The sequence below is a fragment of the Sus scrofa genome, chromosome 17 (genome assembly GCF_000003025.6).
Source record: "Sus scrofa isolate TJ Tabasco breed Duroc chromosome 17, Sscrofa11.1, whole genome shotgun sequence".
NCBI lineage: Eukaryota > Metazoa > Chordata > Mammalia > Artiodactyla > Suidae > Sus > Sus scrofa.
Window position 1 is genome coordinate 26,921,026 of NC_010459.5, and position 25,953 is coordinate 26,946,978.

Here is a 25,953-nt window from a genome sequence, read left to right on the forward strand (position 1 = left end):
TAGATGAGGAGTTAGTGTTGTTCATGCCATACCCCCTCTACCTTTCCAGTGTTATGATATCATTTTAACTGAACCAATTAATGGTATTTATATTGTCGTGACTCTGTAACAGAGCCCAAGTTGTATCCTGTGCTTTTTTTTTTTTTCGTTCCTTATTTAACCCTTTGCTTTTCTGGCAATATGTACTTGTCTTTTCTTTCTTCTTTTTAAAAAAAATTTTATTGAAGTGTAGTTGATTTACAACGTCGTATTACTTTCTGCTGTACAGCAAGGTGGCACAGTTATGCGTATGTGTTCTTTTTTTGTTTCTTTGTGAAATTTTGTTGGAAGCACCACTTTTTTCCCTCCTGCTCCAGACCTGTTGCCCAGGCCTTCTCTCTAGAGGCCCTTCTGTGGGACACGCCCTCTGAAGCCCCCTCCTGGCCTCCTCCCCAGTGGACAGGTGGTCCCCCTGCTGCTGAGCATCCTGGCCTTGATTTCTCCCCCAAGTCATGTGCACTGTTTTTCTGCGTCCCACGCCTTCCTCTCTTCTGGATTATTGTTATTTTGCACAAGAATTCGTCATTGTTCTAGATCTGCTCTCTTGGCATTTGTACAAAATATAAGACCAAGTGGGGCAGAGAAAAGGTCTCCCCTCCCTTTTTAAAGAATCATGCAAATTGAAGAAACATTTTGAATCATTTAAAGAGCACTGTTGATTTAAAATGCTTATGAACAGTTTTCTGTTACCAATTACGCATTGGAATACCAAAATTGAAATTGTTCTAGTGTCTCCTTAAACTTTGCTCCAGCTTGTGATTGTTAACCAGACATGTGCCAGCAGTGAGCTCAATGTAGACTCAGGTTGAAGGTGGATGTTGACTGTTAGGTGCCTGTTATTTCTGCCTGGACTGGGTATGTGCACACAGGCCGGGAGGAGGAAGGAGAGCCGATCGCTCGGCCTGAGGAGTGGGGGAAGGCCAGACTCTGGCCTCCTGGGTACTAGGGCCTCTGCTGCTTTTTCGGTGGAGGGGAAATGGTTACTCCTTGTCCATTACTCTTGCAATTTTATTGTTAGCCCCCATCGAGGGAAGAGCCAGGCCTTGGTGTGATAAAGGTTTGGAACGTGGTAGAAATGCAGTCGATATCTTGTTCCTAGTGGGGTTAGGGAGTGGAGGGCAATAAAAATCCTGGCTGCTAGAATATATAGTTTGCCATGTATATTATGGGTGACCAGTCTTCAAAGAATTAGCGTATATATGGTGAAATGTCACAGGGCTATCCTGCATCTCTCAGCGCCTTGAGTGGGGATGGCATCCTAAACATCCCCGTGGCCCTGCAGTGTCCAGCATGCCAACCAGTGTAGGTACTGGTTAACAAAGGGCCAGTGACAAACTAGTTACACGTAACGAATGATCACATTAAATTGTGGCTTATTTCAAAGCATTTAAAATACTTCTGCTTTGGGTCCCCCATGAAGTGAATTTTGGCATAGGTCCAGGTAGTCAATTTAGGAAGTCTTCCCAGGAATTGAGACAGGGAGGGGGAGCTTGCAAAAGTGTGTTGGTGACCCCTGGGTACCTGGGGGACCTCGTAGAACACATCTCAGAGTTGGCACAGTGTTGCGTGAGGAACTGGAAGGGAAGCCCTCAGATCTCACTTCCTCCCCGCTAGAGGTGCCCTCTCCAGATGCTCCTGCCCTGCCCCACCCCACCCCCGCCAGCCGCATCTTCAGGCAGCAGGTGCAGGAGCTCGGGCTGTAGACGGCTGTCCCCCCGATACTGCAGGTGACGTCTGGTTTGGGGGCATAGCGGACCCTGACACCCTCTGCTGCCGCCGCTAACCTGGAGGATACGAGGGCAGCTGCACTGGTAGAGAAACACATGCCTGAGCTGACCTTGATCCCATGTTAGCCTGAGACAGGCCTCTACCAAGCCACTCCAGAGTGTGCCTGAGGCGCAGGGAAGAGCAGGGGACACAGCTGAGTAAGAATAATGCGAAAGACAGCCCAACGCCCCCCTCACCCACCACTTTTGCATGCCTAAAAGGGTTTTTGTAAACAATGGGGAATTAGAAAATAAAATTAGCTTGCATGATTTCAGATGGGAACAGATGCCTGCTTCCCTGTTTTTTTTTTTTTCTTTTTTAATTCCCACAAAAACCTCAAGCAGAGTTAATAATGTATGAAAATTCGTTACCATGTGTGTACTTTGCTTCGTAATGTTTTCATTAAGCAGCCAGTTGATTTAAAAATAACACAACACGACAGTTGACATAATGGCAGGCGCTTCGGTGTGTGTAGAAACATCCTCTTTGAATGTTCTGTCAGAGTTTCCATTACGCAAGGACAGTCTTTTGAAAAGAAGCTTTTAGAATTAATACATAATATGAAATTATATCAGGTTACAATGCGATAAAACAAATTGCCCAGATACACATTGCAATTGCTTTTTAAGAAATGGCTTAGTCAACTAGAGGTGGTCCGTGGAAGTAGGTTTCTACAGATTGCTTCTAATTCCATGGTAGATTCACACTTCCATCTTCTCGAAGTGTTGCTGGTTCCGTTTGCTGATTAGAATTTGCTTTGTCTTCTTTCCCTTCCCACCCTCTGCCCTGCTGGCCTGTCCGTAGTAGAAAGAAACAGGGAGAAGCAAAAGATCATGGACCCAGGAGTTTCCAGGAACTCAAGATGTCCCACTGCTGAGGGCAGCGTGGGCTGACGCCGGGCATTGGACTTGTGGTGGGCGGGGGTGGGTGGGGGCGAGTGCCCTGTCCTGGAGTTTGAGCTGGCCTCCATCATTCCCCAAGGCGTCTGCTCCTGAGGTCCTTGCCTGACCTGGAGGAGCAGTGGGCCACTCTGGTCGCTCTTCCAGGCCCTGGGGCTTTACTGCCTCCACTGTGGCGCTGGAAGGCTGCCTCCAGGCTGTGTGGGCCAGCAGAGCACAGGGGCCAGAGAGGTCCAGCGGTTCCACCTAAACCCCCAGGGACAGAGGGTTTGCTGTCGATGGGCTACTTACCTCTGTTTGTGTAGCTGAAAACGTGGCCTCTGTGCACCGGCGCCAGTTAAGTCTCGGAGACAGAGTTTTGGGCAAAGCAGAATGAACAGCTTTATTGCTCTGCCAGGCACAGGAGGCCACAGCTGGCTAACACCTTTAAAACTGTGTCCTGCCTTGAGAAGGGATAGCAAGGGGTTTTATAGGTTTAGTTTGGAAGACAGGGTTATTGATTAAGGTGTCAGTATTATTCTCCCTCCATAGATCATTTCAGAGTTGTCAAGCCTGGTGTCAGTGGGTCGGTGATGATTTCTGGTTGTCTTCAGGGTCATTGTTCCTTGACTTTTTTTCTGGAAAGAAGATTGCTTACAGGGGAGGGGGTTTAGGGAGTGTTCCAGTTACAAAAGAAAATGCTAGGTGCAGTATCATTCTAAGTAGAAAGTAACCATTACCAAAGGAAAGTAGTTAAGCAAGGAAGAGATCATTTGTGAAAAGCCAATTAGAGTAAGTTTGTGGGCCAAGGCAGGGCATAACATTATGGAGACTGTTGTAACTAGTTCTTAGCTGTATCAGTACTTCCTAACCACTGACTCTTGAGTCAGCCTTTTAAGACTGTGGGGAGGCCTAGGAGGCTAAAGGAAAGGTCTTTTCCTTCCAAACACAAGGACTTAGGACCTGGTATAAGGTTGCATCTGCTCTGGCATGTTTTACTTATTGCCTTGAATGCATTAAGTTGGTCAGCAAACAAGGATCAGTTGTCAGCTCCTTTTATCTGCTGAGTGCAAGGGTGGTCACATAGGCTGGTTTAAGTGACTCAACACCATCAGGACATCTATTACTGGTGGTAGAAGCTGGTGGACACAGGAAAGAGGGAGCGTCGTGGCATGAAGGTTCTAAGGCTATTCAAAAGGGTTTGTTCTTTAACTCCCGTCCTTACTTCTGCGGGGATGTGCCAGGCGTGTCCTTTCTTTGCACTTTCTGTGATGGCCCACTTGTGTCTCCTGACATTAGCAGGGCCACAGGTGTGGGCCAGCACCCTCGGAGCACTCTTACCTTGTGGTGTTCTAAAATGTAATTGCAAAGGAGACATTTGATCTTTATGACTCGTACCGTAAGACTTTCTTGGAATCTTTGCAAGGGGCAGTTGGAACAGAACTTTTCCATCTATACCACGGTCTATAAAAATCCTAGTAACTGACTTCATGGGGCTTGAGCTCCTCTTTTGTTATTTTCTTCACTCTCTAATTAGATTTTGCTTATGTGCGGGACAGAGCAGCCTGGCAGGACATAACCAGCATGAAAATAACTCAAAGACAGGGCTGACCCTGGCATTGCTCTAGCAAGAACAGAGTGGGCTTGGCTGCCCCGGACCTGTGGCTAACCTCAGAAGCCCTGTCCGGGTAAGGCCAGGAGTCTGGGGGCCTGGCATCCTTCCCAGCCTGGCTGCTGCCTGGACGTGGCCTTGAGTGCGCTTTCGAAACTGACTCCACCTCCATGGCCCTCAGAAACAATCTGGGGATAATAATATCTGCTTTTGGTTTCTCGGAATGCTCAATGTGACAAATTGGTTGTCACAGTCCAAGGGGTCACTTCTCCAATGTGAAGACAGACTTTCAAAGGCTGAAATTAAGACTTCAGATATGTTCATGGCCCTTTTGGGAAGGAGATGCTGCTTTTAGTCAACTGTAGTCTAAAAAGGAAGTAGAGAAAGACCTGAAATGGTTGTCGTGGAACTCATGAGAATGCACAGAAACGTCCACAGAAAGCTGTAATTTTTCACATCATTTCTCCAAATCCTGTTGGTAGCAGATTTGACACCATCTCACTCTGAGTGATCCTTACGTGAGAGATTCCTGGGCACCTGTTTTCTATAATGATTGCAGAGAAATCACTTTTCTAGAACCCTCCAAAACTGCTTCTAGGAGTTCCCATTGTGCTTAGTGTTTAATGAATCTGACTAGGAACCATGAGGTTGTGGGTTCGATCCCTGGCCTCGATCAGTGGGCTATGGATCCAGCGTTGCCATGAGCTGTGGTGTAGGTCACAGATGCGGCTCGGACCCTGCGTTGCTGTGGCTCTGGTGTAGGCCAGTGGCTACAGCTCCGATTAAACCCCTAGCCTGGGAATCTAGAAAAAGACAAAAAGACAAAACAAAAACCAAAAAACCCTGCTTCTTGTGCCTGTCGGGCAGGTGGTGGCAACAGCAGACACAAATCTCTCTGCAGCTCCTTCTGAGCCCCTCCAGCCTGGATGGATGGTACCAGTTGCAGAGTAGAAGCCTCACCTGAGCTTCTCCTAAAGGAATGGAATCCTCGGGAGGCCCAGAGTCTAACCGTGCATGGAGCGTGGAGTTTGCCAGTCTCCTCATCTGGGTCCCTGGGAGCTCACTAGGGTCTGGGAAGCCTGGAGGTGCTGCTTCATGACACATTTTATGTCATCGTCCACTGGATCATGCCACACTGTAAAGAGATCTGTCTTTAAAGATGCTTTAGAAGCACTCTTTTGAGTGTGAAGGACCAGGAAGGCAGGAGTAACACACATGTCTCAGAGCGCCATCCTCACGGCATCCCGGGCAGGTAATGGCCCGTCATTTACCGAAAATCAGATGATGCAGGGAGGGTACATGGGCTACCCCAGGCTCTCTGTGTCTCTTTCCAGTGACCTGCCACAGCTTAAGAGATAAATGCTCCTGTCCCAGGAGCAGGTCCCTCCCCAGTCCTCCCCTGTCGCACCTCCATTGTGTGGATCCCACCACCAGTTCCTTGTCCTGTGCTGGGGACAGAGGCAAAGACTGAGCCCCCGCCAAGCCTGTTACAGGTCACTCCGTCTTCCCTACACCCCTTCATCCATGTTTCATGGGCACTGCACCGTGGTCTGCCTTTACCGTCTTTGTTACTGAGGAGTCCCGGAGAGGTTTGCTCCTGGGGACACCCAATCCCCCAGCCAGCCATGTGGCATTGCCATGGCTGCTCTGTGCCCCAGGCTTTGGTGATGGTTGCCCTGGCAGTGCCCGACCCAACTCCACTTCCCTTACCTCAGATGTTGCACCCTCTGGCCTCGCTCCTCTCCCCCTTCTGGCTTTTTCTGGCTTGACTCCGACTTTTCTTGGCTTCTTGCTTCTCAGTCTCTTCTTAGGCAGCCCTTGATGTTCTGGTTCAGTCACCTCTGCTTGTCGCCTTCTTTTTTTTTCTTTTTTCCTTTCCTTTCCTTCCTTCCTTCCTTCCTTTCTTTCTTTCTTTAGCCTTTTAGGGCCACACGCAGCACGTGGAAGTTCCAGGGCTAGGGGTTGGATCACAGCTGCAGCTGCCTGCCAGCCTACACCACAGCCACAGCAACGCTAGAGCTGAGCCCTGTCTGCGACCTACACCACAGCTCACGGCAACACCAGATCCTTAATCTGCTGAATGAGGCCAGGGATTGAACCTGCAACCTCATGGTTACTAGTTGGGTTCATTACCAGTGAGCCACAATGGGAACTCCTGCCCGTCGGCTTCTGCTCGGGCAGCCTGCACTGCCTGTGCTCTCCTCACCGTGCCCAGTGGGAAGAGTGAACGCACAGAGGCCAGGGCTGGTCCTTGGGGTGGGCACACCTCTTCCTCCCTCCACCTGGACGCCCATCCCACCCTCAGCCCTGCTTTCATCAGCCCTCCCTGACCTGCCTCTGTCAGCTTCTCCCAACCTCCCTGAACCTGCCCCCACCTTGGACGGACTCCACACTCTGGCCACCCTGTGTTCCTGCTGCCATGCTCTGATGCTGACTGCTTTCTTGGGCAACTCCCTGCTCGTGATGGTCCCTTATCACCTCACCCCGTCTGGCCCTCCACTGCCACTGACCCCGCACAGGGCCTTTCCTGAGGTCAGGACCAGGCCCTCTAGACAGCTCCCACTAGGCCCTCCTTGCCTTTGGGGCTTCCCCATCCTGCTTCTTTCTCCAGCCTTGTTTCTGGCTCATTTAAGGTGAATGGTTGGTGCGGTTGATTCCCCTGCCATCAGGGTAGAAACATAACGGTCACACTGAGGTCCTGCAGCAGCTTGATGCTAAACCACCAAGGAGCAGGATCTGTGCTGGGGCCAGTTTCTCTTTAATTTGGCAAAGGGAGGTGGCCCTGAGGTTCCTGTATGTTCTCTGTCAGTGAGGACAAGCACAGTGAGCGGTGATGGCTTGGACTGCTGTGTGATCCAGGCAGAGTGGGGGTTTCCAGCACCCCCAGCTTCAAAACAAGGATGATCACAGTACCCTTTGTATGTGCCAAGGGCTAAGAACAGGGCCTGGCTTGTAAATGGAGATCGCTGAGTGTTTGTGTGGTGGACAGTCAGCCCGGGAACCAGGGGCTCTGCTTCTCCTGTGTCCTTGGCACCTAGAACAGGGCATGATGTGTAGCCAGGGCCCAGTAAATATCTCTTAAAGTTAGAAGATGAAGGAAGAAGGGCATGTGTCCCCCTGGAAGGAATTCAGAGTTAGGTGTCTGGAGGCCTGGAGTTTGGTCCCATCTCTGCCACTTGCACGCTGTGAACAATGCTGTGAGCAAGCCCCTACCTTATGAGGGTCCATTTCTCATGTGCCTTGATGGGCTTTCAGCTGCAATTGCTCCAGACCTGCCTGAGTGTGGCTGAAACAGTGAGGAGCTCAGTGACTTTCCCTAGCAGATGACTGGTTCCTCTTGCTCGGCCCTACCTTTCTCCAGAGACTTCTGTGTACCTCCAGACGCCCCCTCCTTGTCCTGGGAGCTGCCACCACTCCAGAGCTCCTTGTCTGCCCCCAGGTCTCCAGCACCTGTGTTCCTTTGGGAGAGACACCTTTCTTAGCAGCCCACCTAGAGCTCCCTCAGGTCTTGGTGGCTGTGAATTCTGTCTCCTGCCCATGTGATCACAGGCTCGGGCAGTGCCGCTTCTGAACCTGGAAGGCTGCTTGTGCCATCAGGGAGTGAGGAGGGAGCTGGGAAGATAACTCTGGTGCACGCAGCCGACAGTGGTTTCTCTGTGGGATGTTGGTGGGAGCACGAGTGTTATTGGGTTGTTCAGAGCAAATGGGATCACGTAGGCAGAAGTGCAAAGCAGGGTACCTACCAGGGGGCCATGCCTACCCCATCGAAAGTACTTTTGTCCAGATGTGTGTGTAAACAAAAAATGCAAGCTCTGGTGGGGCATGGAGGGGGAGGCTTGTCCTCTCCTTGTGGCCACAGACTTCACTATGCCCTAATGTTTTACACAGTTACTACACTCATTTTGCTTCTGCCTGGTCCCTCTGGGCATTAGGTTTGCAGACCCTGTGGAAGAGCCCTGTAACATCCATGTTCACCTAGTTGATTTGTACATTGGGCAATTACAGCACGAACATCTTAATTAAAAAAATTCTTTCTTTCTTTCTTTTTGTCTTTTTAGGGCTGCGCCCACTGCATATGGAGTTTCCTAGGCTAGGGGTTGAATTGGAGCTGCAGCCACTGGCCTACACCAGAGTCACAGCAACGCAGGATCCGAGCCACGTCTGCAACCTATACCACAGCTCATGGCAACGCCAGATCCTTAACCCACTGAGCAAGGCCAGGTTCCATTGAACCTGTATCTTCGTGGATACTAGTCAGATTTATTTCCGCTGAGCCATGACGGTAACTCTTTTTTATTTTCTTAAGCATGAGCTAGAGAGGTTTGGATCCAGGTATTCCAGTCCCCCTGCGTTGGGCACCCCTTTTTCAGAGATCCACCATGAGCAGCCTGGGCTGGCCATGGGGTGGTTACCTGGCCCCTGGTGTGTCTTGTGCCCAGAGCTGGCTTTGGAAACTTTGGGTTTTCTTTAAGGTGCTAGAGCCTGTATGGTTTGGACACTGTCTCCTTTGCAATGTGAACACTCTTATCAAATGATTATAAAACAAGCAAACAAAACCCCCAAAGTACTCCATTTCACTGTTTGTAGGTCCTGTGTTCACAGACCTGTAGTGGTTTATGTTCTTAACGTGCGTCTCCTCGTTAACTTGAAAGCATTGACATTCTGCATGAGTCTATATGCAGTACCAATTTCTTTTCTTCTTTTCCTTCCTCATTTGTCCCCCCCCCCAAAAAAAAACCTAACTACTTTCTTGCCTTGAGATGTAAATTCCACATTTTGGCTGCATAGGGTTCCAAGTTTTCCGAGAAAAGGCTTAAATTTATTAGGTTAGTTCACAGTGTTCTCACAGAGAACTTTAACTTTGAGGCATGGAGCCATATGTGGTTGGGGTTGTTTTAAGATAAATAATGGAAGAGAATCAGCATTACATCGTTTACAGAAACTTGGGCTGCGCCTGTCACTTAAATAATGATCACACATGATTTACACTCTTGGTCCATTGGGGACGGGGCTGAGGTGGAAGGTCACAAGGAGGTTGCCACAGTTTCGCTCAGTGCTGCTGGCGCCTCTGAGTCAGTGCGGAATCAGATGGGCACTGCAGGGACCTGAAAGCCTCTGGGAAGCCTGCTTCAATTGGGAATTATTCCCCATCACCCTCCCAGGATCTGGCTCCTCAATAGCGTTAAAAGAGTAGAAAGTGAGTAACAGGTTGGATCACAAACAAGCCTTTGCGTGAGATTGAGTCTTAGCAATTGGGGGAGCTTTGGTTTGGCTATGTCACGGGTTATAGTCACATTTTTAAATATTTAACTCTAAAGAAGGGAAGCAACTTAGAGGGCCTGTTATTAAAATTAAATCATGCTTTCTCAGTGTCTGACTCTGAACATGTTCACGATTATGTATGTGTATAAATATCTCTCTAATTGCAGATATAGACATACATAATACACATGTAAACACATGCAGGCACTGGTGTGAATGTATGTAATATGCACAAGTGTAAACACACATGGGTGTGAAAGTGTGTGAATATATGTAATACACATGTGTAATCACATGTAGGCACTGATGTGTCACTGATGTGAATTATGTGAATGAATGTAAAACACACGTGTAAACACATACAGACACTGATGTGAAAATGTAATACACACATGTGTAAACACATAAGATACTGATGTGAATTATGTGAATATATGTAATACACATGCAAACACATATACACTGATGTGAATTATGTGAATGTATGTAATACACATGTATAAACACACATGCAGACACTGATGTGAATTATGTGAGAGTATGTAATACACACATGTAAACACACAGGCACTGATATTATGTGAATGTATGTGATACGCACATGTGTAAACACACATACAGACACCAATGTGAATATAAACTGCTGGCAACAGAAGGCAATTTATCACAGTTCCCTGCTGAACATTGATTTCCAGATGTTTGGATTTCATGAACTAGGAAAACAGGAAGGGGGTCCAGCATGGATTGCCAACTTCTTGTTTCCCAAGATCATTAAAAAAATTTTTTTTGGTGATGGATGTTAGCTAGACTTATTGTGGCAATCATTTTGCAAGATATACAAATATTGAATCATTATGGTGTGCACCTGAAATTAATATAATGTTATATGTCAATTATATCTCAATACAATTTTTTGGGCCACACCTACAGCATGTGCAAGTTCCCAGGCCAGGGATTGAACCCAGATATTTGCAATCTGTGCCACAGCCGCAGCAACCCTGTATCCTTAACCTGCTGCACCACAAGGGAACTTCCAGTACAAATTTTTTAAATTGTAAAATACACGTAAGATAAAATTTACCATCCTACCCTTTTTTTTTTTTTTTGGTCTTTTTAGGGCCTGAAACTAATATAATATAACTAAGCTAATATAATGTCTGCTAGTTACATCTCAATTAAAAACATGCTAACATTTAGTCATCTTTGCTTCAGATCATTCCTGCCCTCAGGGCCGAGATGTGAGCTCTTTGTTACCAGGCCTGGCGAGTTGGAGAGCTCGACTGGAAGGAGCTCAGCTTTGCCACTAAGCACACAGCTCAGTGGTTTCAGTGGTGATGCTTTTTCACAGTGACTTTGCTGATGAAGGAAGCTGCGTGTTGATTTACATCCTGACACCGTGTGTCTTCTTGCCACAGGTCCGAGTGCCAGGAGCCAACGCTTCACATCTGGTGGTGGTCAGCAGCCTGGTTCTAGATCTGGTTTTGTTTTTATAGCAGTTAAAGCTTCCGGTTGTGGTTGGAGCCCTGCGGATTCATCCCACTATGACCCCCTTGTCTTCTCTTTCCTCTGAAGTCACCTAGTGAACTGATGGTCTGATGCTTCTAGGCCACCCAGCTTCTGCCCATTTGCAACAAGTAGTGCTGTGTGCAAATGGAATCCTCTCATTATGACCTCTGAAACTTGATTTGGTTTGTGTGACCTGGGTTTAAAGACTTAACCCGTTTGGGTTCACGTCGATCTGCTCTAGTGTGGCTCTGTGTGACTGTGCCACATGGTGGGCACTTGTCCTCCGATGAGTGCACATGTGGGTTGTTTCTAGGGTCTTGCTAATACACAACTGCATACAGTGGGGACTTTATCTGGGGGGGTTATCTGGGTCAAAGGTGAAGTGTGAAGTCTTCATTCACAAAATCAAATTAGCATGTTAACCAACCCAGTTGTGTATCACAGCTGTTCAGATACAGAGGGTGTGGGAAAGATAAGTCAACTATTAATAGATTTTTTTTTTTTTTTAATGACTGCACCCCGGGTATATGGAAGATCCTGGCCTGGGGATAATCTGAGCCACAGCTGTGACCTATGGTGTGGCTTTGGTAGTGCTAGATCCTTTACTTTTTTATTTTTTATTTATTTTACTTTATTTATTTATTTATTATTATTTTTAGGGCTGCACCTGTGGCATATGGAAGTTCCCAGGCTAGGGGTTGAACTGCGGCTATATGCCATAGCCGCAGCAACATGGGATCTGAGCCACGTCTGCAACCCGTACCGCAGCTCACAGCAACACTGGATACTTAACCCACTGAGCGAGGCCAGGGGTTGAACCCGTACCCTCATGGATACTAGTTGGGTTCATAGCCCACTGAGCTACAACGGGAACTCTCAATGCCAGATCCTTTCACCCACTGTGCCGGGCCGGGATGTAACCCACACTCCAGTGGCTGGAGCCACTGCAGTTAGGTTCTTAACCCACCATGCCACAGTGGAAACTCCCAATAAATGTGGTTTTCTGGACCAAATTGAAACCAGCTGAATATTGATCTATCTAAAGGTTTAGCTCCAAGTCTGACTGTAGTAAAGCGATGATCTGGGGCAGAGACCAGGAGGGAGGAGCCAGCCCCTCCCTAAGTGTCCCCCCTTTTAATGTGAAATAGAAAATGTCTGCAGACTTGGTCTGGGACACACATGAAACTGAGCCTTGCTATCTGTCTGGCTTTGTTACATATGGCTTTTTGAAATTGTCCAGGAAAATTCCTGGGTCATAAGTTGGTCATTCTCCTCTCATGAGCTTCTTTCTGGAGCAGCCGTGTTGCTGCTGAGTGTCAGCTGATCTCTCTTCACCCTGTCTAATCTGTGGTCCCTGAGCAAGTTGGGGACATGTCCAGGGGAGAAGTGGACCTGGTGCCTTTGGGGCTGGGTATCAGAAGCATGTTCCTCAGGTGGCCTGGAGGAAATCTGCAAAGGCCCCGTGGCAGTGTCCCTGTAGCTACCACACAGCCGCTGGGAGCACTCAGGGTTTGGGCTGTGGATGCATCAGGCTCCAGTCTCAGAACAAACCAAGAGCCAAGATGATGTCTAGATGTGCTTCGTGTACTTTATTTGAAGGCTTCCCTGTTACCTTCGGCACGTAGTGCAGTGTTTTGATCACGCTTTAGAAAACAGTAAGTGGGAAGACGGCTCTGTTAGAAAAAGCTATAGAGACATCAAAGAAAAAAATAACAGCCTAAAGTCTTTTCATTTACAGGTTCTGTTCAACCTGTCAAAGAAGCCTGTTAGTGGACCCTTCCCAAATACACTGTGACAGGCTGGGTTGTGTGTGTGGGGGGGTGTCACTCCTCAAATACTCGTGACAGGAACTCCCATTGTGTCTCAGGGGTTTAAGGACTAGTATCCATGAGGATACGTGTTTGATCCCTAGCCTTGCTCTCAGTGGGTTAAGGATCCAGCCTTGTAGTGAGTTGTGGTGTGTGTGGGTCGCAGACGTGGCTCCGATATGGTATGGCTTGTGGCTGTGGTGTAGGCAGGCGGCTGCAGCTCTGATTTGACCTCTAGCCTGGGAACCTCCATATGCTGAGGGTGCAGCCCTAAAAAAAGACCAAAAAAAAAAAAAAATTACTCCATGATAGGCTGAGTTGTGGGGGCCATTCCCCAAATAGCCCCTGACTGTCTGAGTTGTCGGGGAGAGCCTGACAGGGATCACAGGTATGACACGTCTGTGTTAAGGATTCTGGTGCTTAGCGAACAGATACCACGGTGACACACCAGGTTAACAGACAAAAAGCCTTCTCAGTGGTTGCCTGTGAAGTCGTTGGTGTTTTTGCACATACAGACACGTTACATTTGTAAAATAGTTCTTGTTTTTTATAACCAGCTGTCCAAGCTTGAGAAACAACAGCAGAGGAAAGAAAAGACCAGAGCCAAAGGGCCTTCCGAATCAAGCAAAGAAAGAAGCACTCCTCGCAAAGAAGACCGCAGCGCCAGCAGCGGGGCTGAGGGTGACGTGTCCTCGGAGCGGGAGCCGTAGGCCTGGGACGCTGCTCAGGTAGGCGCCCCCTGCGTGGCGGCTTCATCTTCCCACATTCAGGCAAAGAGTAATGAACTGCAGACCGAATGGTGTTTGAGACGATTCATTTATGGATGTTCATTCAGGGCTTCCTTATGGTGCTCCCTTCCAGGATGGAGAGAGGAGTGTGGTGGGTGGCTAGGGGGTCCCCAGGTCCCCTTGCGGAAGCTGTGTGTGCCCCTGTCAGCCAACCACCGCTGCTGCTCTCAGTGTTTCTCAAGTGTTCACAGGCACATGGTCCAGACAGGAGCCCCAGGCAGATCCCTCTTCTCTGCTCCAGCTCGGCGCACAGTGCAGGCCACTGTCAGCGTCGCCTCTTGTCTCTGATTCCCGAGTCCTGTTTGCCCCCCTTCCTTCGGCCTGCATGGCATTACGGTTCCCTTTTCCCAAAGCAGGTGCGTTTCCTTCTTGTCAGGAGTCACCCCGGCCTGAAAATCAGAGGCCTCCGAAGCTGTTCCCAGCCTTCTGATGGCCCTTTGCTCAAGTTCAGTCCCCCAGAGGACACGTTAAGGAGAGCCTTCTACTACCGGAGTTCACAGGTTCAGCGAGAAGTAGAGAAACAGTCACCCACTGCACGGTGCCGTGTGGTGGTGGGAATGCAGGGTGGGGAGCAGAGGAGGCCCTGGGGCAGGGGGGTCTGGAATGGGACCTCCAAGGACGTGTAGGAACCATGAGATGGGGGAGAGGGCCATGAGCTGCTTCAGCTGAGAGGAGAGCAGGTGCGTGCCTTGTGGGGGAGGGTCCAGGCTGGTGAGTTCAGGGCAGAGGCGGCGGAGAATTGAACATGTGGGCTGTTGTCCAGGGAGATGGAGGAGGAGGGAAGGGTCCAGGTTATCAAGGGTCTTGTGTGCAGTTTTGAGAAATTTGTCTTTCATCCTGGGGTAGTGGGGAGCCTTTGGAAGCTCTCAAGTGTACACCTGACAGATCTGAGGTTTCACCATTACTCCAGCAGCCGTGGGGGCGGTGGGCTGGAAGCAACGGGCCACTTACAAGGCAGTTGCCAAAATCAAGGGAACGAGAGCTTGTGGACTGTGGTTCACATCAAGTCAGCCTGCAGGTTTGTCCTGGAGACGCCAGATTGCGAGAAAGAACATTCATGAGATGGAGTCTGCCTCTTGAAGGGGGTGGGGGTTAGGGGTCTACCTGTGAGATGTCCTCCAGGACACATACCACCAGATATTGAGACATACTGCGGAGCCCACAGTGGTCCATAGTGGTCCACTGGAGCTTGCAAACGTGGACAAAGACAGGGTGGAGACCTTGAAAAGAACGGTTGTTGAGTCACAGTTTGAAGGGGGCTGTGTTGGATTGTAAATCCTATAATATCCTGTTGACTTTCCCCTGGTCACCGTGATTTTGCCTGCATGTAGCTACAGGGAGCTGACAGCTGTGCTCACTGCTCAGGGCTTCACGCAAAGGTGAGGCTGGAATCGGGAAAGTTCCTTCACACTCGGCCTCATTTGTCACTGTCACAGGCCCCACCTTTTTCTTGATCTTGTTGCTCCGGCCTAAAGCCATCGGTTTTTAATTCATGCACTGAAACAGTTGGTAAGAGTTAGGAGTCTTTTGAATGTGGTATTTGGTGTGTAAATCATGTTAAATACTCATGAGTACACAGCAGCATTTTATATGTCATTTTGTCACATAAAACTTCCATTCCTACTCCTGCCCATGCTTGATGAGGCTTAAGCATCATTGATACGGTCAGTTTTGTCATCAGAAATATTGCTAGTGCTTCTGATTTGCACCCGGTCCAGAAATCCTAAATCCAGGCTGAAACATGCTGCATATAGACAGTGCACAGGCGGCTCTCGTAGTTTTCTGTTAGGCTCAGTAAACAGGTCTGGCAGTAATGCAGAAACTCATCAGGTTCTTATTTGCATCCTACCAGTTTCTGTGTGGCAGTAGGTCATGTAATTTCTGCTTCCTTGGTTTTTCTTCTCTTTGCTAGACGAGTAAAACTCATCCCCTTCAATGGTGCTGGGAAAGTTGGGCCTGTAAAAGCCATAACACCCCGCACACTGGCCAGGAGGTGAAGGAGGGAGAGCTGTGGAAGGGGACAGCTGAGTGGGTGCTGCCGGGTCTCCATGTAGCCAGGGTGCAGGGAAGGGCTCGCCTGCCCTGTAGCTGCCTTGGGGTCCGTTGGGTCGGCCATGGGTCTTGGTGGAAGGGGTGAGGTGACCCCAGAGCTGTGAGGGGCCGGCTTCATCCAGGAGGCCAGAGTCATGGCCTCAGCCCTTAAGTAGCACTGATGGTCCCTGCAGCTCTCAGCCACAACCTCCACCTGGCCTCTGGGTGTGACCTGAGGGTCTGTTAAGGTGAGGCCAGGTCAGTTGGGGCCCTCTGGGCCCTGCAGTTGTGCATCTGTATGCAGGGCTGGTTGCTGGGCCCAGGGGGCCACTGAGGATCTGGCCAATTTGACACCAGGGCAAGACAGCTTTCCTGGGGCTTCAGGATTCTGCCCACTGCTACTCAGTGGGAAGGAGCCTCGTGAGGACATCTGGATGGGCCCGTGAAAATGCAGAAGCCATGTTATCTTTGCACATTTGTATGTAGTATCATCTGGGCTTTGGACCTAGAGCACGAAGGGACCGTTGAAGGCAGGGGTCCTGTTGCAGTTCTTCACACCAGGGATGGCAGCAGAAACCTGGGGGCTGGCACAGATGCACAGGCATGGCTGGAAGTGAGAGTCCTCTGAGACTCCCACCGCCAGTGAGAACTGGGAGGGGCTGGGGTTTTAACCGTGCTCTGGGATTTGCAGACGCTGAAGGGGTTAGACTACAAAGGAGCCACTGCTCCACAGGTATATTTGGGCGTTTTGCTGCCTGTAGACTTTCATTGCCCCTTCTGCTGGAATTTGTCATCCCAGGAGACCCCCAAAACCACCCCCTAGAAACTCGGATATCTATAAAGCTGAGTTAGGTAGTGACAGACAGAAGGTGACCTCGGCACTAGCTGTATTCCACAGGAAAACAGCAGCCCCTTGTCCCTTCCATGAGCTGCAGTTTTCATTTGCTTTGCTTCTCTTTCTTTTTCTTTCCTTTTTTTTTTTTTTTTTTTTTTTTGTCTTTTTAGGGCCACACCTGCAACATATGGAAGTTCTCAGGCTACCACTGAGCCACAACAGGAACTCCTGCATTTGCTTTTCTTAAAAAAAGGAAAGAGCCCTCCAGAGCTTCACAGGCCCTAGAGGGAACAGCTTTGAGAGAGAAAGAAAAGGCCAAAGAAAATGGAAGGAGAAACTTCACAATCTTGGGTGCATGTTTCTTTGAAAATGAGCCCCAGAGTTCCTGTGCTGGATCAGCGGAAACGAATCTGACTAGTAACCATGAGGACACAGGTTTGATCCCTGGCCCCACTCAGTGGGTTAAGGATCTGGCTTTGCTGTGAGCTGTGGTGTAGGTGGCAGACAAGGCTCAGATCCCCAGTTGCTGTGGCTGTGGTGCAGGCTGGTGGCTACAGCTCTGATTCAGCCCCTAGCCTGAGAACCTCCACATGCTGCAGGTGCAGCCCTAGAAAATACAGGAAAAAAAAAAAAAGAAAAAAGAAAAGACAATGAATTCCAAGCCTCCTTGGTCCAGAGGACATGCCTGGGGTGTCAACATTTCTCCATGACATGGACAACATTTCTTAGTTTATCAAGTGGATGTTAAACTGCTGAACTTCTTCTTTTTCTTCTAATTCCTTTGGGCTCCTCCCCTTGCTGGGAGGACTAGAGGTTTTCTGTGAAGCTGCAACTCAGCCCCACCTCCCACCCCATTTTCTGGCCTATATCTAAAGACCTTGGGGCCACTTCTCACTAAAAAAGAGTGTGGTTTCTGCTTCTGATTGCAGGTTCCAGGATTGCCTCATTCCAGTATTGACCTTACTGCCATCATTAGGGTGTGCATGAGAGGGGCGTGCTCCCTACCAGCATCCTATGTTTCTGCCCTCAGGGGAGCACTCGAAACTAACAAGCAAAGTGTTTTGGGAGCTGCCCTCTATTTGCTTTTTCAACTTGACCTCTGAATAGTGAGACATGTTCTGGCTGAGCACATTTCTGCCTAATGAGCTGGAGCAGTTTGTGTGTGTGTGTGTGTGTATTCTGTTAAAGGGATACTCCATCACTTTTCACTGTTTCTTTTCCTTGGAGAAGGTAGGATCTCTTTCATCCCCAGAGCTTTACCTGAGCTTTACCTTGCTCCCATATGAACATTCATACCACTTTCCCAGTCCCTATGCTGGTGTTTCATAGTATAAAACTCACTGCGCCTCCGAAGTAGTGTTTTTATTTTTATTTTTATTTTTTAACTTTAAACAACCTTCTTTTAGTGGCTTCCCTAGAGATTGCAATATGCGTTTTTTTGTTTTGTTGTGTTTTTGCTTTTTAGGGCTGCACTCACAGCATATGGTTGTTCCCAGGCTAGGGGTCAAATCAGAACTACAGCTGCCAACCTATGCCACAGCCACAGCAACGCAGGATCTGAGTCGTGTCTGCGATCGGAGTTGTGTCTGCGACCTACATCACAGCTCATGGCAACACCAGATCCTTAACCCACTGAGCGAGGCCAGGGATCAAACCTGCAACCTCATGGTTCTTAGTCGGATTTGTTTCCGCTGCACCACAATGGGAACTCCTGCAATATGCGTTTTTAACTAATCTGAGCCCACCTTCAAACATCCTGGCCACGTCTTGCATGCAGGTGCCTCATGATAGTGTTCCTCCCTCATGTTCTTTGTGACACTGTGTCACTTGTGTCATTTTCCATGTGCCATCCAACCCGATAACATTGTTACCATTATCATCTTATGAATAGCTTTTTTAGATTAAGAAAGAGAAAAGACGTTATGTTACCTTAATTTCATCTTTGACGTTCTTCCCTTTCATTATGTGAATCCAAGTTTCTGACCTGTACCATGTTCCTTCTGCCTGAAGAACTTCTTTTAGCATTTCTTATAGCGAAAGTCTTTATTTCTCCTTCACTTTTCAAGGATGGTTTTGCTGGTATAGAATTTTAGATTGGTGGGGGTTTTTTTGGGGGGGTTTTTGGGGGTTGTTTAATATTTTAAAGATTTTATTCCGCTCTCTTCTTGCTGGCATAGTTTCTTCTGAGATGCCCTCTGTAACTCTTGGTCTTGTTCTGCTGCAGGTGACTAAGGTTCAAAGCCATGTGCCCCTCCTCCCACTCCACCCCCAGCTTCTTTGAAGCCTTTCTCTTTGTTTTTTGCAGTCTGAATGTGCCTTGCTCAGGCATGGTTCTTGGGGCGTGTTCTCTGAGCTTCCTGGATCTGGGATTTGGTGTCACCTGTCACTAAGCTTGGACAGTCCTTGGCCTTTATTATTCTCTGCGCTCTCTCTCTCTCTCTCTCTCTCTCTCACTCACTCGCTCTCTCTCTCTCTCATCCCCTTCTGGTACTCCAATTATGTGTATGTTCCACCTTTTAACAGTTGTCCCACTGTTCTTGTCTGGTCTGTTCCTCCTTCCCACCCCCTGTCCACTCCTTCTCTTTCTGCATTTGGGAAGTTCCTACTGAGAGGTTCGTATTGACCTGTCTTCAAGCCCACGGCTTCATCCCCTGTCTGCGTCCAGTCTGCCGATGAACATTCTCCATTTCCTTTTGATTCTTTCCTGGAGTTTCCATCTCTCTGCTGACATTACCCATCTGCTCTTAAATATCTAAATCTCATTCTGATGATTGCTGTGGGTTTTCTGAGCTTCTGGAATCTATAAATGTATATCTTTCAATACATTTGGGAAATTTTAAGCAGTATTTCTTCCAGGATGATTTTCTGCCCTGTTCTCTCTCATATCACTGGGAGGAGGTTACTGTTCTCAAACCGTTAAGTGTTGTTCTGGCCTTTGTTATGGGAGGGCTGACCTGCTTTCTCACTGATACAAAGTAGGCACATTGTGTTACTCTGCCAGCAGTGGTGCTGGAATTTCTCCATGCCCCAGCTTGCACAGTAGTTGCCTTATTTATTAAAAAGAAATTGGCAAGAATCTGCCCACAATTAGCAATTCTGTTTATTGCAGAGCTGAGCTTACTGAGAACCTAGAATATAATAATACAGTAGGTGCTGCCTGCATGTGGATATTTAAATGTAAATTAATTAAAATTAAATAAAATTTAATTTCCTCAGTCATAGTAGCCCCAGTTCCTGTGCTCATATAGCTGGTGGCTGGCATCCTGGACAGAGCTGATAGAGAACAACGTATCACTGAGGAAAGGTCACTTGGAGGGCACTGGCCTGGAGGGGTTACATTTAGGCCTTGAGACCATCATCTGAACCCCTGTAGGTTTGGTAAGGCTAACGTGTTAGGAGTTCCTGCCATGGCACAACCGGATCAGTGGTGTTTTTGGAGCTGTGGGATGCAGGTTCATTTCCTGGCCCAGCACAGGCGGTTGAAGATCCAGCGTTGCTGCAGCTGCAGTGCAGCATAGGTCACAATTGTGGCTTCAATCTGATCCCTGCATATGCTGTAGGGTGGCCAAAAAACCAAAAAGACTGACATGGTTAAATCTATACAAGTGGATATTAGAAATACGTGGGGTAGAATTTAAGCCAAAAAAATAAAAACTAACTGCTATCAGAGTTTGTTCCTTCCTGATCAGGTGACATCAATTTGTTTGTTTGTTTGTTTTTTCTCCTGCTTTATTAGTTCACTCCAAGCTTTCTTTTCTCAGTGAGAAATCACATGACTGCCCCCAGGTTCTCATTGCCACATCAGGACCATCAGCACTGGCGCACAGGACGGTCTCTGCTCTGACAGTGGAGTGGAGGCTCACTGGGGTTTCCGACTTGCTAGAAGGGCCGAGTGAATCCTTCATAGATAATGTCAACTTTCCGGCAGCTTTTGTTTTTGCATGTTTTTAAAGGCCCCAGCTTCTTAAGTTTGGGTTAACATCTTGATTAATAAAATGTAGGAGCAAAGGGGTTGCTTTTGACTTTATTTTATTTTTTGTCTTTTTAGTGCTACACCTATGGCATATGGAGGTTCCCAGGCTAGGGGTCTAATTGGAGCTATAGCTGCCAGCCTACACCACAGCCACAGCAATTCCAGATCCAAGCCACATCTGTGACCTATACCACAGCTCAGATCCTTAACCCACTGAGCAAGGCCAGGGATCGAACCCGCAACCTTATGGTTCCTAGATGGATTCGTTTCCGCTGCACCACGACGGGAACTCCTGCTTTTTCTTGACTTTAAATGAGCTCATATTAGATTCCCGACCATAATATGAAATAAGTAAGTAAAACTCGGTTCTTTTGACAGTGGTTTGGGGAGCAGGTCTGTGGTGTGTGTACCCCGACTTACATCTTCAGTTGCTCTAATGGCCTGAAGCCAGAAACAGATCAGCTGGAAGTCAGCATGTTTCAGAGACTCAGTGTTTAAACCAGCTGTTGAGTTTTCCTTGCTTCTGATCCTGGCTGGTTCCCCGCTGCCTCCAGCCTTTGAAGGCAGTGGACGAGAACAGCCCTGCATCCTCTTTCTTTTTTCTTTTTTTTCTTTTTAGGGCCGCACCTGTGGCATATGGAAGTTGTTAGGCTGCGGGTCAAATCAGAGCTATGGCGGCTGGGCTACACCACAGTCACAGCAACGCAAGATCCAAGCTGCATCTGCAACCTGCACCACCGCTAACGGCAACACCAAATCCCTGATCCACTGAGGCCAGGGATGGAACCTGCATCCTCATGGATACTAGTTGGATTCATTTCTGCTGTGCCACAGTGGGAACTCTAGCACCCTCTTTCATAAGGCCATGAAATAGTGGTGCCAAGTTATCAAACACTTCTTAGGACTTTTATAACATTTTCTCTAAGCAGATAATTCATTGTCTCCGATTTCACAAAGATAGAGGCATACTATGTGTATAATGTTACCCACTTTTATCGTGGAACAGAGTATCATGAGCATTTTCTAGATCATGTATTCTGCTGTAGTAAACCTTGTCATTTTCATCTGCACATCAGATATTTGAAGCATAAATTTTCATCACAATTAATTCAAAATTTGTGGAATGTTTAATCGGAGTAAATAAAAAAGAATAATGTATTCGAGCAGGATCCCAAAGCTCATTTTAAGCTCAAAAACCAAAGGTTTTAATCTATGCCAAGAAGATAGAGTTCTTCGAAGGTAGAACGTGGGAACCAGTTTCAGGACTTTAGTTACTAGTATTATAGGTGAGGAAAGAGGTATTAAAAGGCCCAGCTTCTTAAGTTTGTATTAATATCTTGAAAAAAATATAGGAGCAAATGGGTTGCTTTTCTTGACTTTAAGATGTAAGTATTATGGTCTCCAGGATTTAGGCAGTGTGTTCCCCTGGTTATTTTTTAGTTATCTCTTAGGATGTAGTGCAGTGGGTTTCAGAGCCTGAGGGTAGGCCTGGGGAAAATTGTGATCCTCTGTGTGGGTCCAGATGGAATAAAACCGAACATCTTGCAGTTCCACTAGCCTTTCTTGGGTGGACCCAGGGACTTCGGTACTAAGCTGGGCTCTGGAACGAAAGGCTGATAATTCCATGGAGGCACTTGCTCACAATATGACCCTTTCTTAAGAATGTGACCTGTGTTGGAGTTCCTATCATGGCACAGCAGAAACGAATCCGACTAGGAACCATGAGGTTGCAGGTTCGGTCCCTGGCCTTGCTCAGTGGGTTAAGGATCTGGCGTTGCCGTGAGCTGTGGTGTAGGTTGCAGATGCGGCTTGGATCTGGCATTGCTGTGGCTCTGGCATAGGCTGGCAGCAATAGCTCCGATTAGACCCCTAGCCTGGGAACTTCCATATGCCGTAGGTGTGGCCCTAAAAAGACAAAAGACAAAAAAAAAAAAAAAAAAAAAAAAGAATGTGACCTGTGTTGCATGCATCTGGAAGCAGGTGCACAGTTGTGGCATCACCATGTGCAAATCACTGTAATGTTTTGCTTTTATTTAAGTTCATCTGATTAGAATTTAGGTGTGAGAGAATAGAAGCCACTCTGTTAAATTTGGGATTTACAAATGGGATTTCAAACATGGATGACAATACCTGCCACACAAATCTTGGCAAGACTAGCTAGCTTTTGTTGTAGGCTCAGAATTGCAAAGGGACACTCAAGACCATTGGACATTTTATATCAAAGAATCGTGGTCCTTTGAGTGGTAGTAAAAATCGCCCAAGAACTAGCATTTAAAGATATACAGATGGCCAACAAACACATGAAAAAATGCTCAACATCGCTGATTATAAGAGAAATGCAAATCAAAACTACCATGAGATACCACCTCACACCAGTCAGAATGGCCATCATTAATAAATCCACAAATAACAAGTGCTGGAGGGGCTGTGGAGAAAAGGGAACCCTCCTGCACTGTTGGTGGGAATGTAAACTGGTACAGCCACTATGGAGAACAGTTTGGAGATACCTTAGAAATCTATACATAGAACTTCCATATGACCCCGCAATCCCACTCTTGGGCATCTATCCGGACAAAGCTCTACTTAAAAGAGACACATGCACCCGCATGTTCATTGCAGCACTATTCACAATAGCCAGGACATGGAAACAATCCAAATGTCCATCGACAGAGGATTGGATTCGGAAGATGTGGTATATATACACGATGGAATACTACTCAGCCATAAAAAAGGATGACATAATGCCATTTGCAGCAACATGGATGGAACTAGAGAATCTCATCCTGAGTGAAATGAGCCAGAAAGACAAAGACAAATACAATATGACATCACTTATAACTGGAATCTAATATCCAGCACAAATGAACATCTCCTCAGAAAAGAAAATCAATCATGGACTTGGAGAAGAGACTTGTGGTTGCCTGATGGGAGGGGGAGGGAGTGGGAGGGATCGGGAGCTTGGGCTTATCAGACACAACTTAGAATAGATTTACAAGGAGATCCCGCTGAATAGCATTGAGAACTATGTCTAGATACTCATGTTGCAACAGAAGAAATGGTGGGGGAAAAACTGTAATTGTAACGTATACATGTAAGGATAACCTGACCCCCTTGCTGTACAGTGGGAAAATAAAATTAAAAAAAAAAAAAAAAAAAAAAAGAACTAGCATTTAGTTCGTACCCCATCCCTTTTCCCTTTACTTTCTTTAGGCTCAATACCCTCTGCCTCCCTCTTTGTTAGAAGGATTTAGAAACGAGACTTTTGTATTTTTTCAAGGAACTTGTCCATTTTATCCATGTCTAATTTGCGGGTATAAGGTGATTTGCCCTTTTTATTCTTTTAATGTCTGTAAAATCTGTACTGATGTTGCCTCTTTGATTCCTCATAGTCGTAACTTTTTCTTCTCTTTTTTCTTGGTAAGTCTAGCAAGAAATTTATCAGTTGTATTCATCTTTTCACTTATTTTCTCTTTTGTTTTTGTTTGAAATTTCATTACTTCCTCTCCTTATTATTCCCCTCCTCCTGCTTTTTTTTTTTTTTTTTTTTTTTTTTTGCCATTTCTTGGGCCGCTCCTGCGGCATATGGAGATTCCCAGGCTAGGGGTCTAATCGGAGCTGTAGCCACCAGCCTACGCCAGAGCCACAGCAACGCAGGATCGAGCCGCGTCTGCGACCTACACCACAGCTCACGGCAACGCCGGATTGTTAACCCACTGAGCAAGGCCAGGGATCGAACCCACAACCTCATGGTTCCTAGTCGGATTCGTTAACCACTGCGCCACGACGGGAACTCCTTTTTTTTTAATTTTTAAAAATTTTTTATTTTTATTTTTTTGTCTTTTTGCCTTTTCTAGAGCCACTCCTGCGGCATACGGAGGTTCCCAGGCTAGGGGTCTAATCAGAGCTGTAGCCGCCAGCCTACACCACAGCCACAGCAACGCAGGATCCAAACAGCGTCTGCGACCTACACCATAGCTCGTGGCAACGCCGGATCCTTAACCCACTGAGCAAGGCCAGGGATCGAACTCGCAACCTCATGGTTCCTAGTTGAATTTGTTAACCATTGAGCCACGACAGGAATTCCTTGTTTTGGGTTTACTTTGCTTTTATTCTTTTAATTCCGTAAGGCAGAAACTTAGATCATTAACTTGAAAGCTTTCTTCTTTTTCTAACGTAAGCATTTAATGCCATGAATTTCTCTCCAAGCACTGCCGTTGGTGAATGTCACAAATTTTGATGTTTGTATTTTCATTCTCTTTAAAATATTTTCTAATTTGCCATGTGCCTTCTCTTTGATGCAGAGGCCATTTAGAAGTGTGTTATTTAATTCCCAGATATTTAGTATCTTTTTGAGCTCTAAAAGTGAAGTTCTCATAAATTGGTGTCTCTTTGGTGAGAAGGTATTTGGATTTATATATGACAACACAGCAGATTTTTCACAGTAAAATGAAACACTCTCATTCTCTTGTCTTTGTATGAACTGGAAAGCTATTTTGTCATGCATGGTCACATATGTTAATAGGATTTGAAGGCCAGACTTTGGGACTCTTCTGAGTAATGTGTCTTGTCTTTGTTTTTTTTAGTGCATTATCATTGGGCAGAACTGGATCCTGAAAAATTCATGAAAGATACTAGGCACCTACACTACTTTAAGGATTTGGAACTGAATCCTGAAAAGGAAGATGGAAATAAGAAACTGGGAACCTGAATAGCCCTGCAAAAAACAAAAGCAAAACAAAACAAAACAAAAAACACCAAAGGAGCATTACCACTTTCTGCCGTTGCTGTGGTTTAATACAGGAAGTGGGTGCTGCCTACCCCCTCTCCCCGAGAAAGGCTGTGTTGGTTCCTATGATATTTTGGCTTCTTTCAAAACAGGCTGGCCCAGCATCATTCGTCACTGAGTCCTCCTTTCACAGTGTGGTTGGTGTATTTCTGCGTGTCTCTGACGGGTCCCAAATGCATTCATCCTCTCCATGTTTTTCCCAACACTGGCTCAGCCAGGGCACATGTTAAGATGTAGAGAGAACAGTCATCACTGATAATGTATTATGTGAGACCTTTGCATCTTGTAAATTTTCTCTCTTTTTTCTAAAAAAGAAATAAACTCCAACGCTCAACAAACCACTTTATTCTTAAACAAATCCCGCAATATTTCTTTTTAAGGATTTTGTTGGTAGAAATACGGTGTGTCTGACCCCTCTCTGTGTGTATACACTTCTTTCCAAATAACTCTTTTGCAGGAGGCCTTCCCTGAGTGGTCCACATGGACCCCTGATTTGACAGTGACAGCTTATCTATGGCAATTCATAGTTGATGCCATTTCCTTGGACCTGATGGCAGGAGAAGGGAGTGTCCATGGCAACCCCTTTTTAGAAAGGCCAGAAGACTGACACCCTGTGTGGCTGCCACATCTGTATATTCACCTTTTGGACCGCACAGATGCCCTTTTTT

At 47.0% G+C, this 25,953-nt stretch overlaps 1 protein-coding gene across 1 annotated transcript in view; it reads left to right on the forward strand.

The window, feature by feature from the left end:
* Positions 1–25,626, forward strand: part of DTD1 (D-tyrosyl-tRNA deacylase 1) — a 135,513-nt gene extending 109,887 nt beyond the window's left edge. The window contains exons 5-6 of the mRNA XM_003134277.6: positions 13,430–13,600; positions 25,083–25,626. Of these exons, the coding sequence (XP_003134325.3) occupies positions 13,430–13,582 (153 nt within the window). The 3' untranslated portion in view covers positions 13,583–13,600; positions 25,083–25,626. The remainder of the gene's footprint in view (positions 1–13,429; positions 13,601–25,082) is intronic.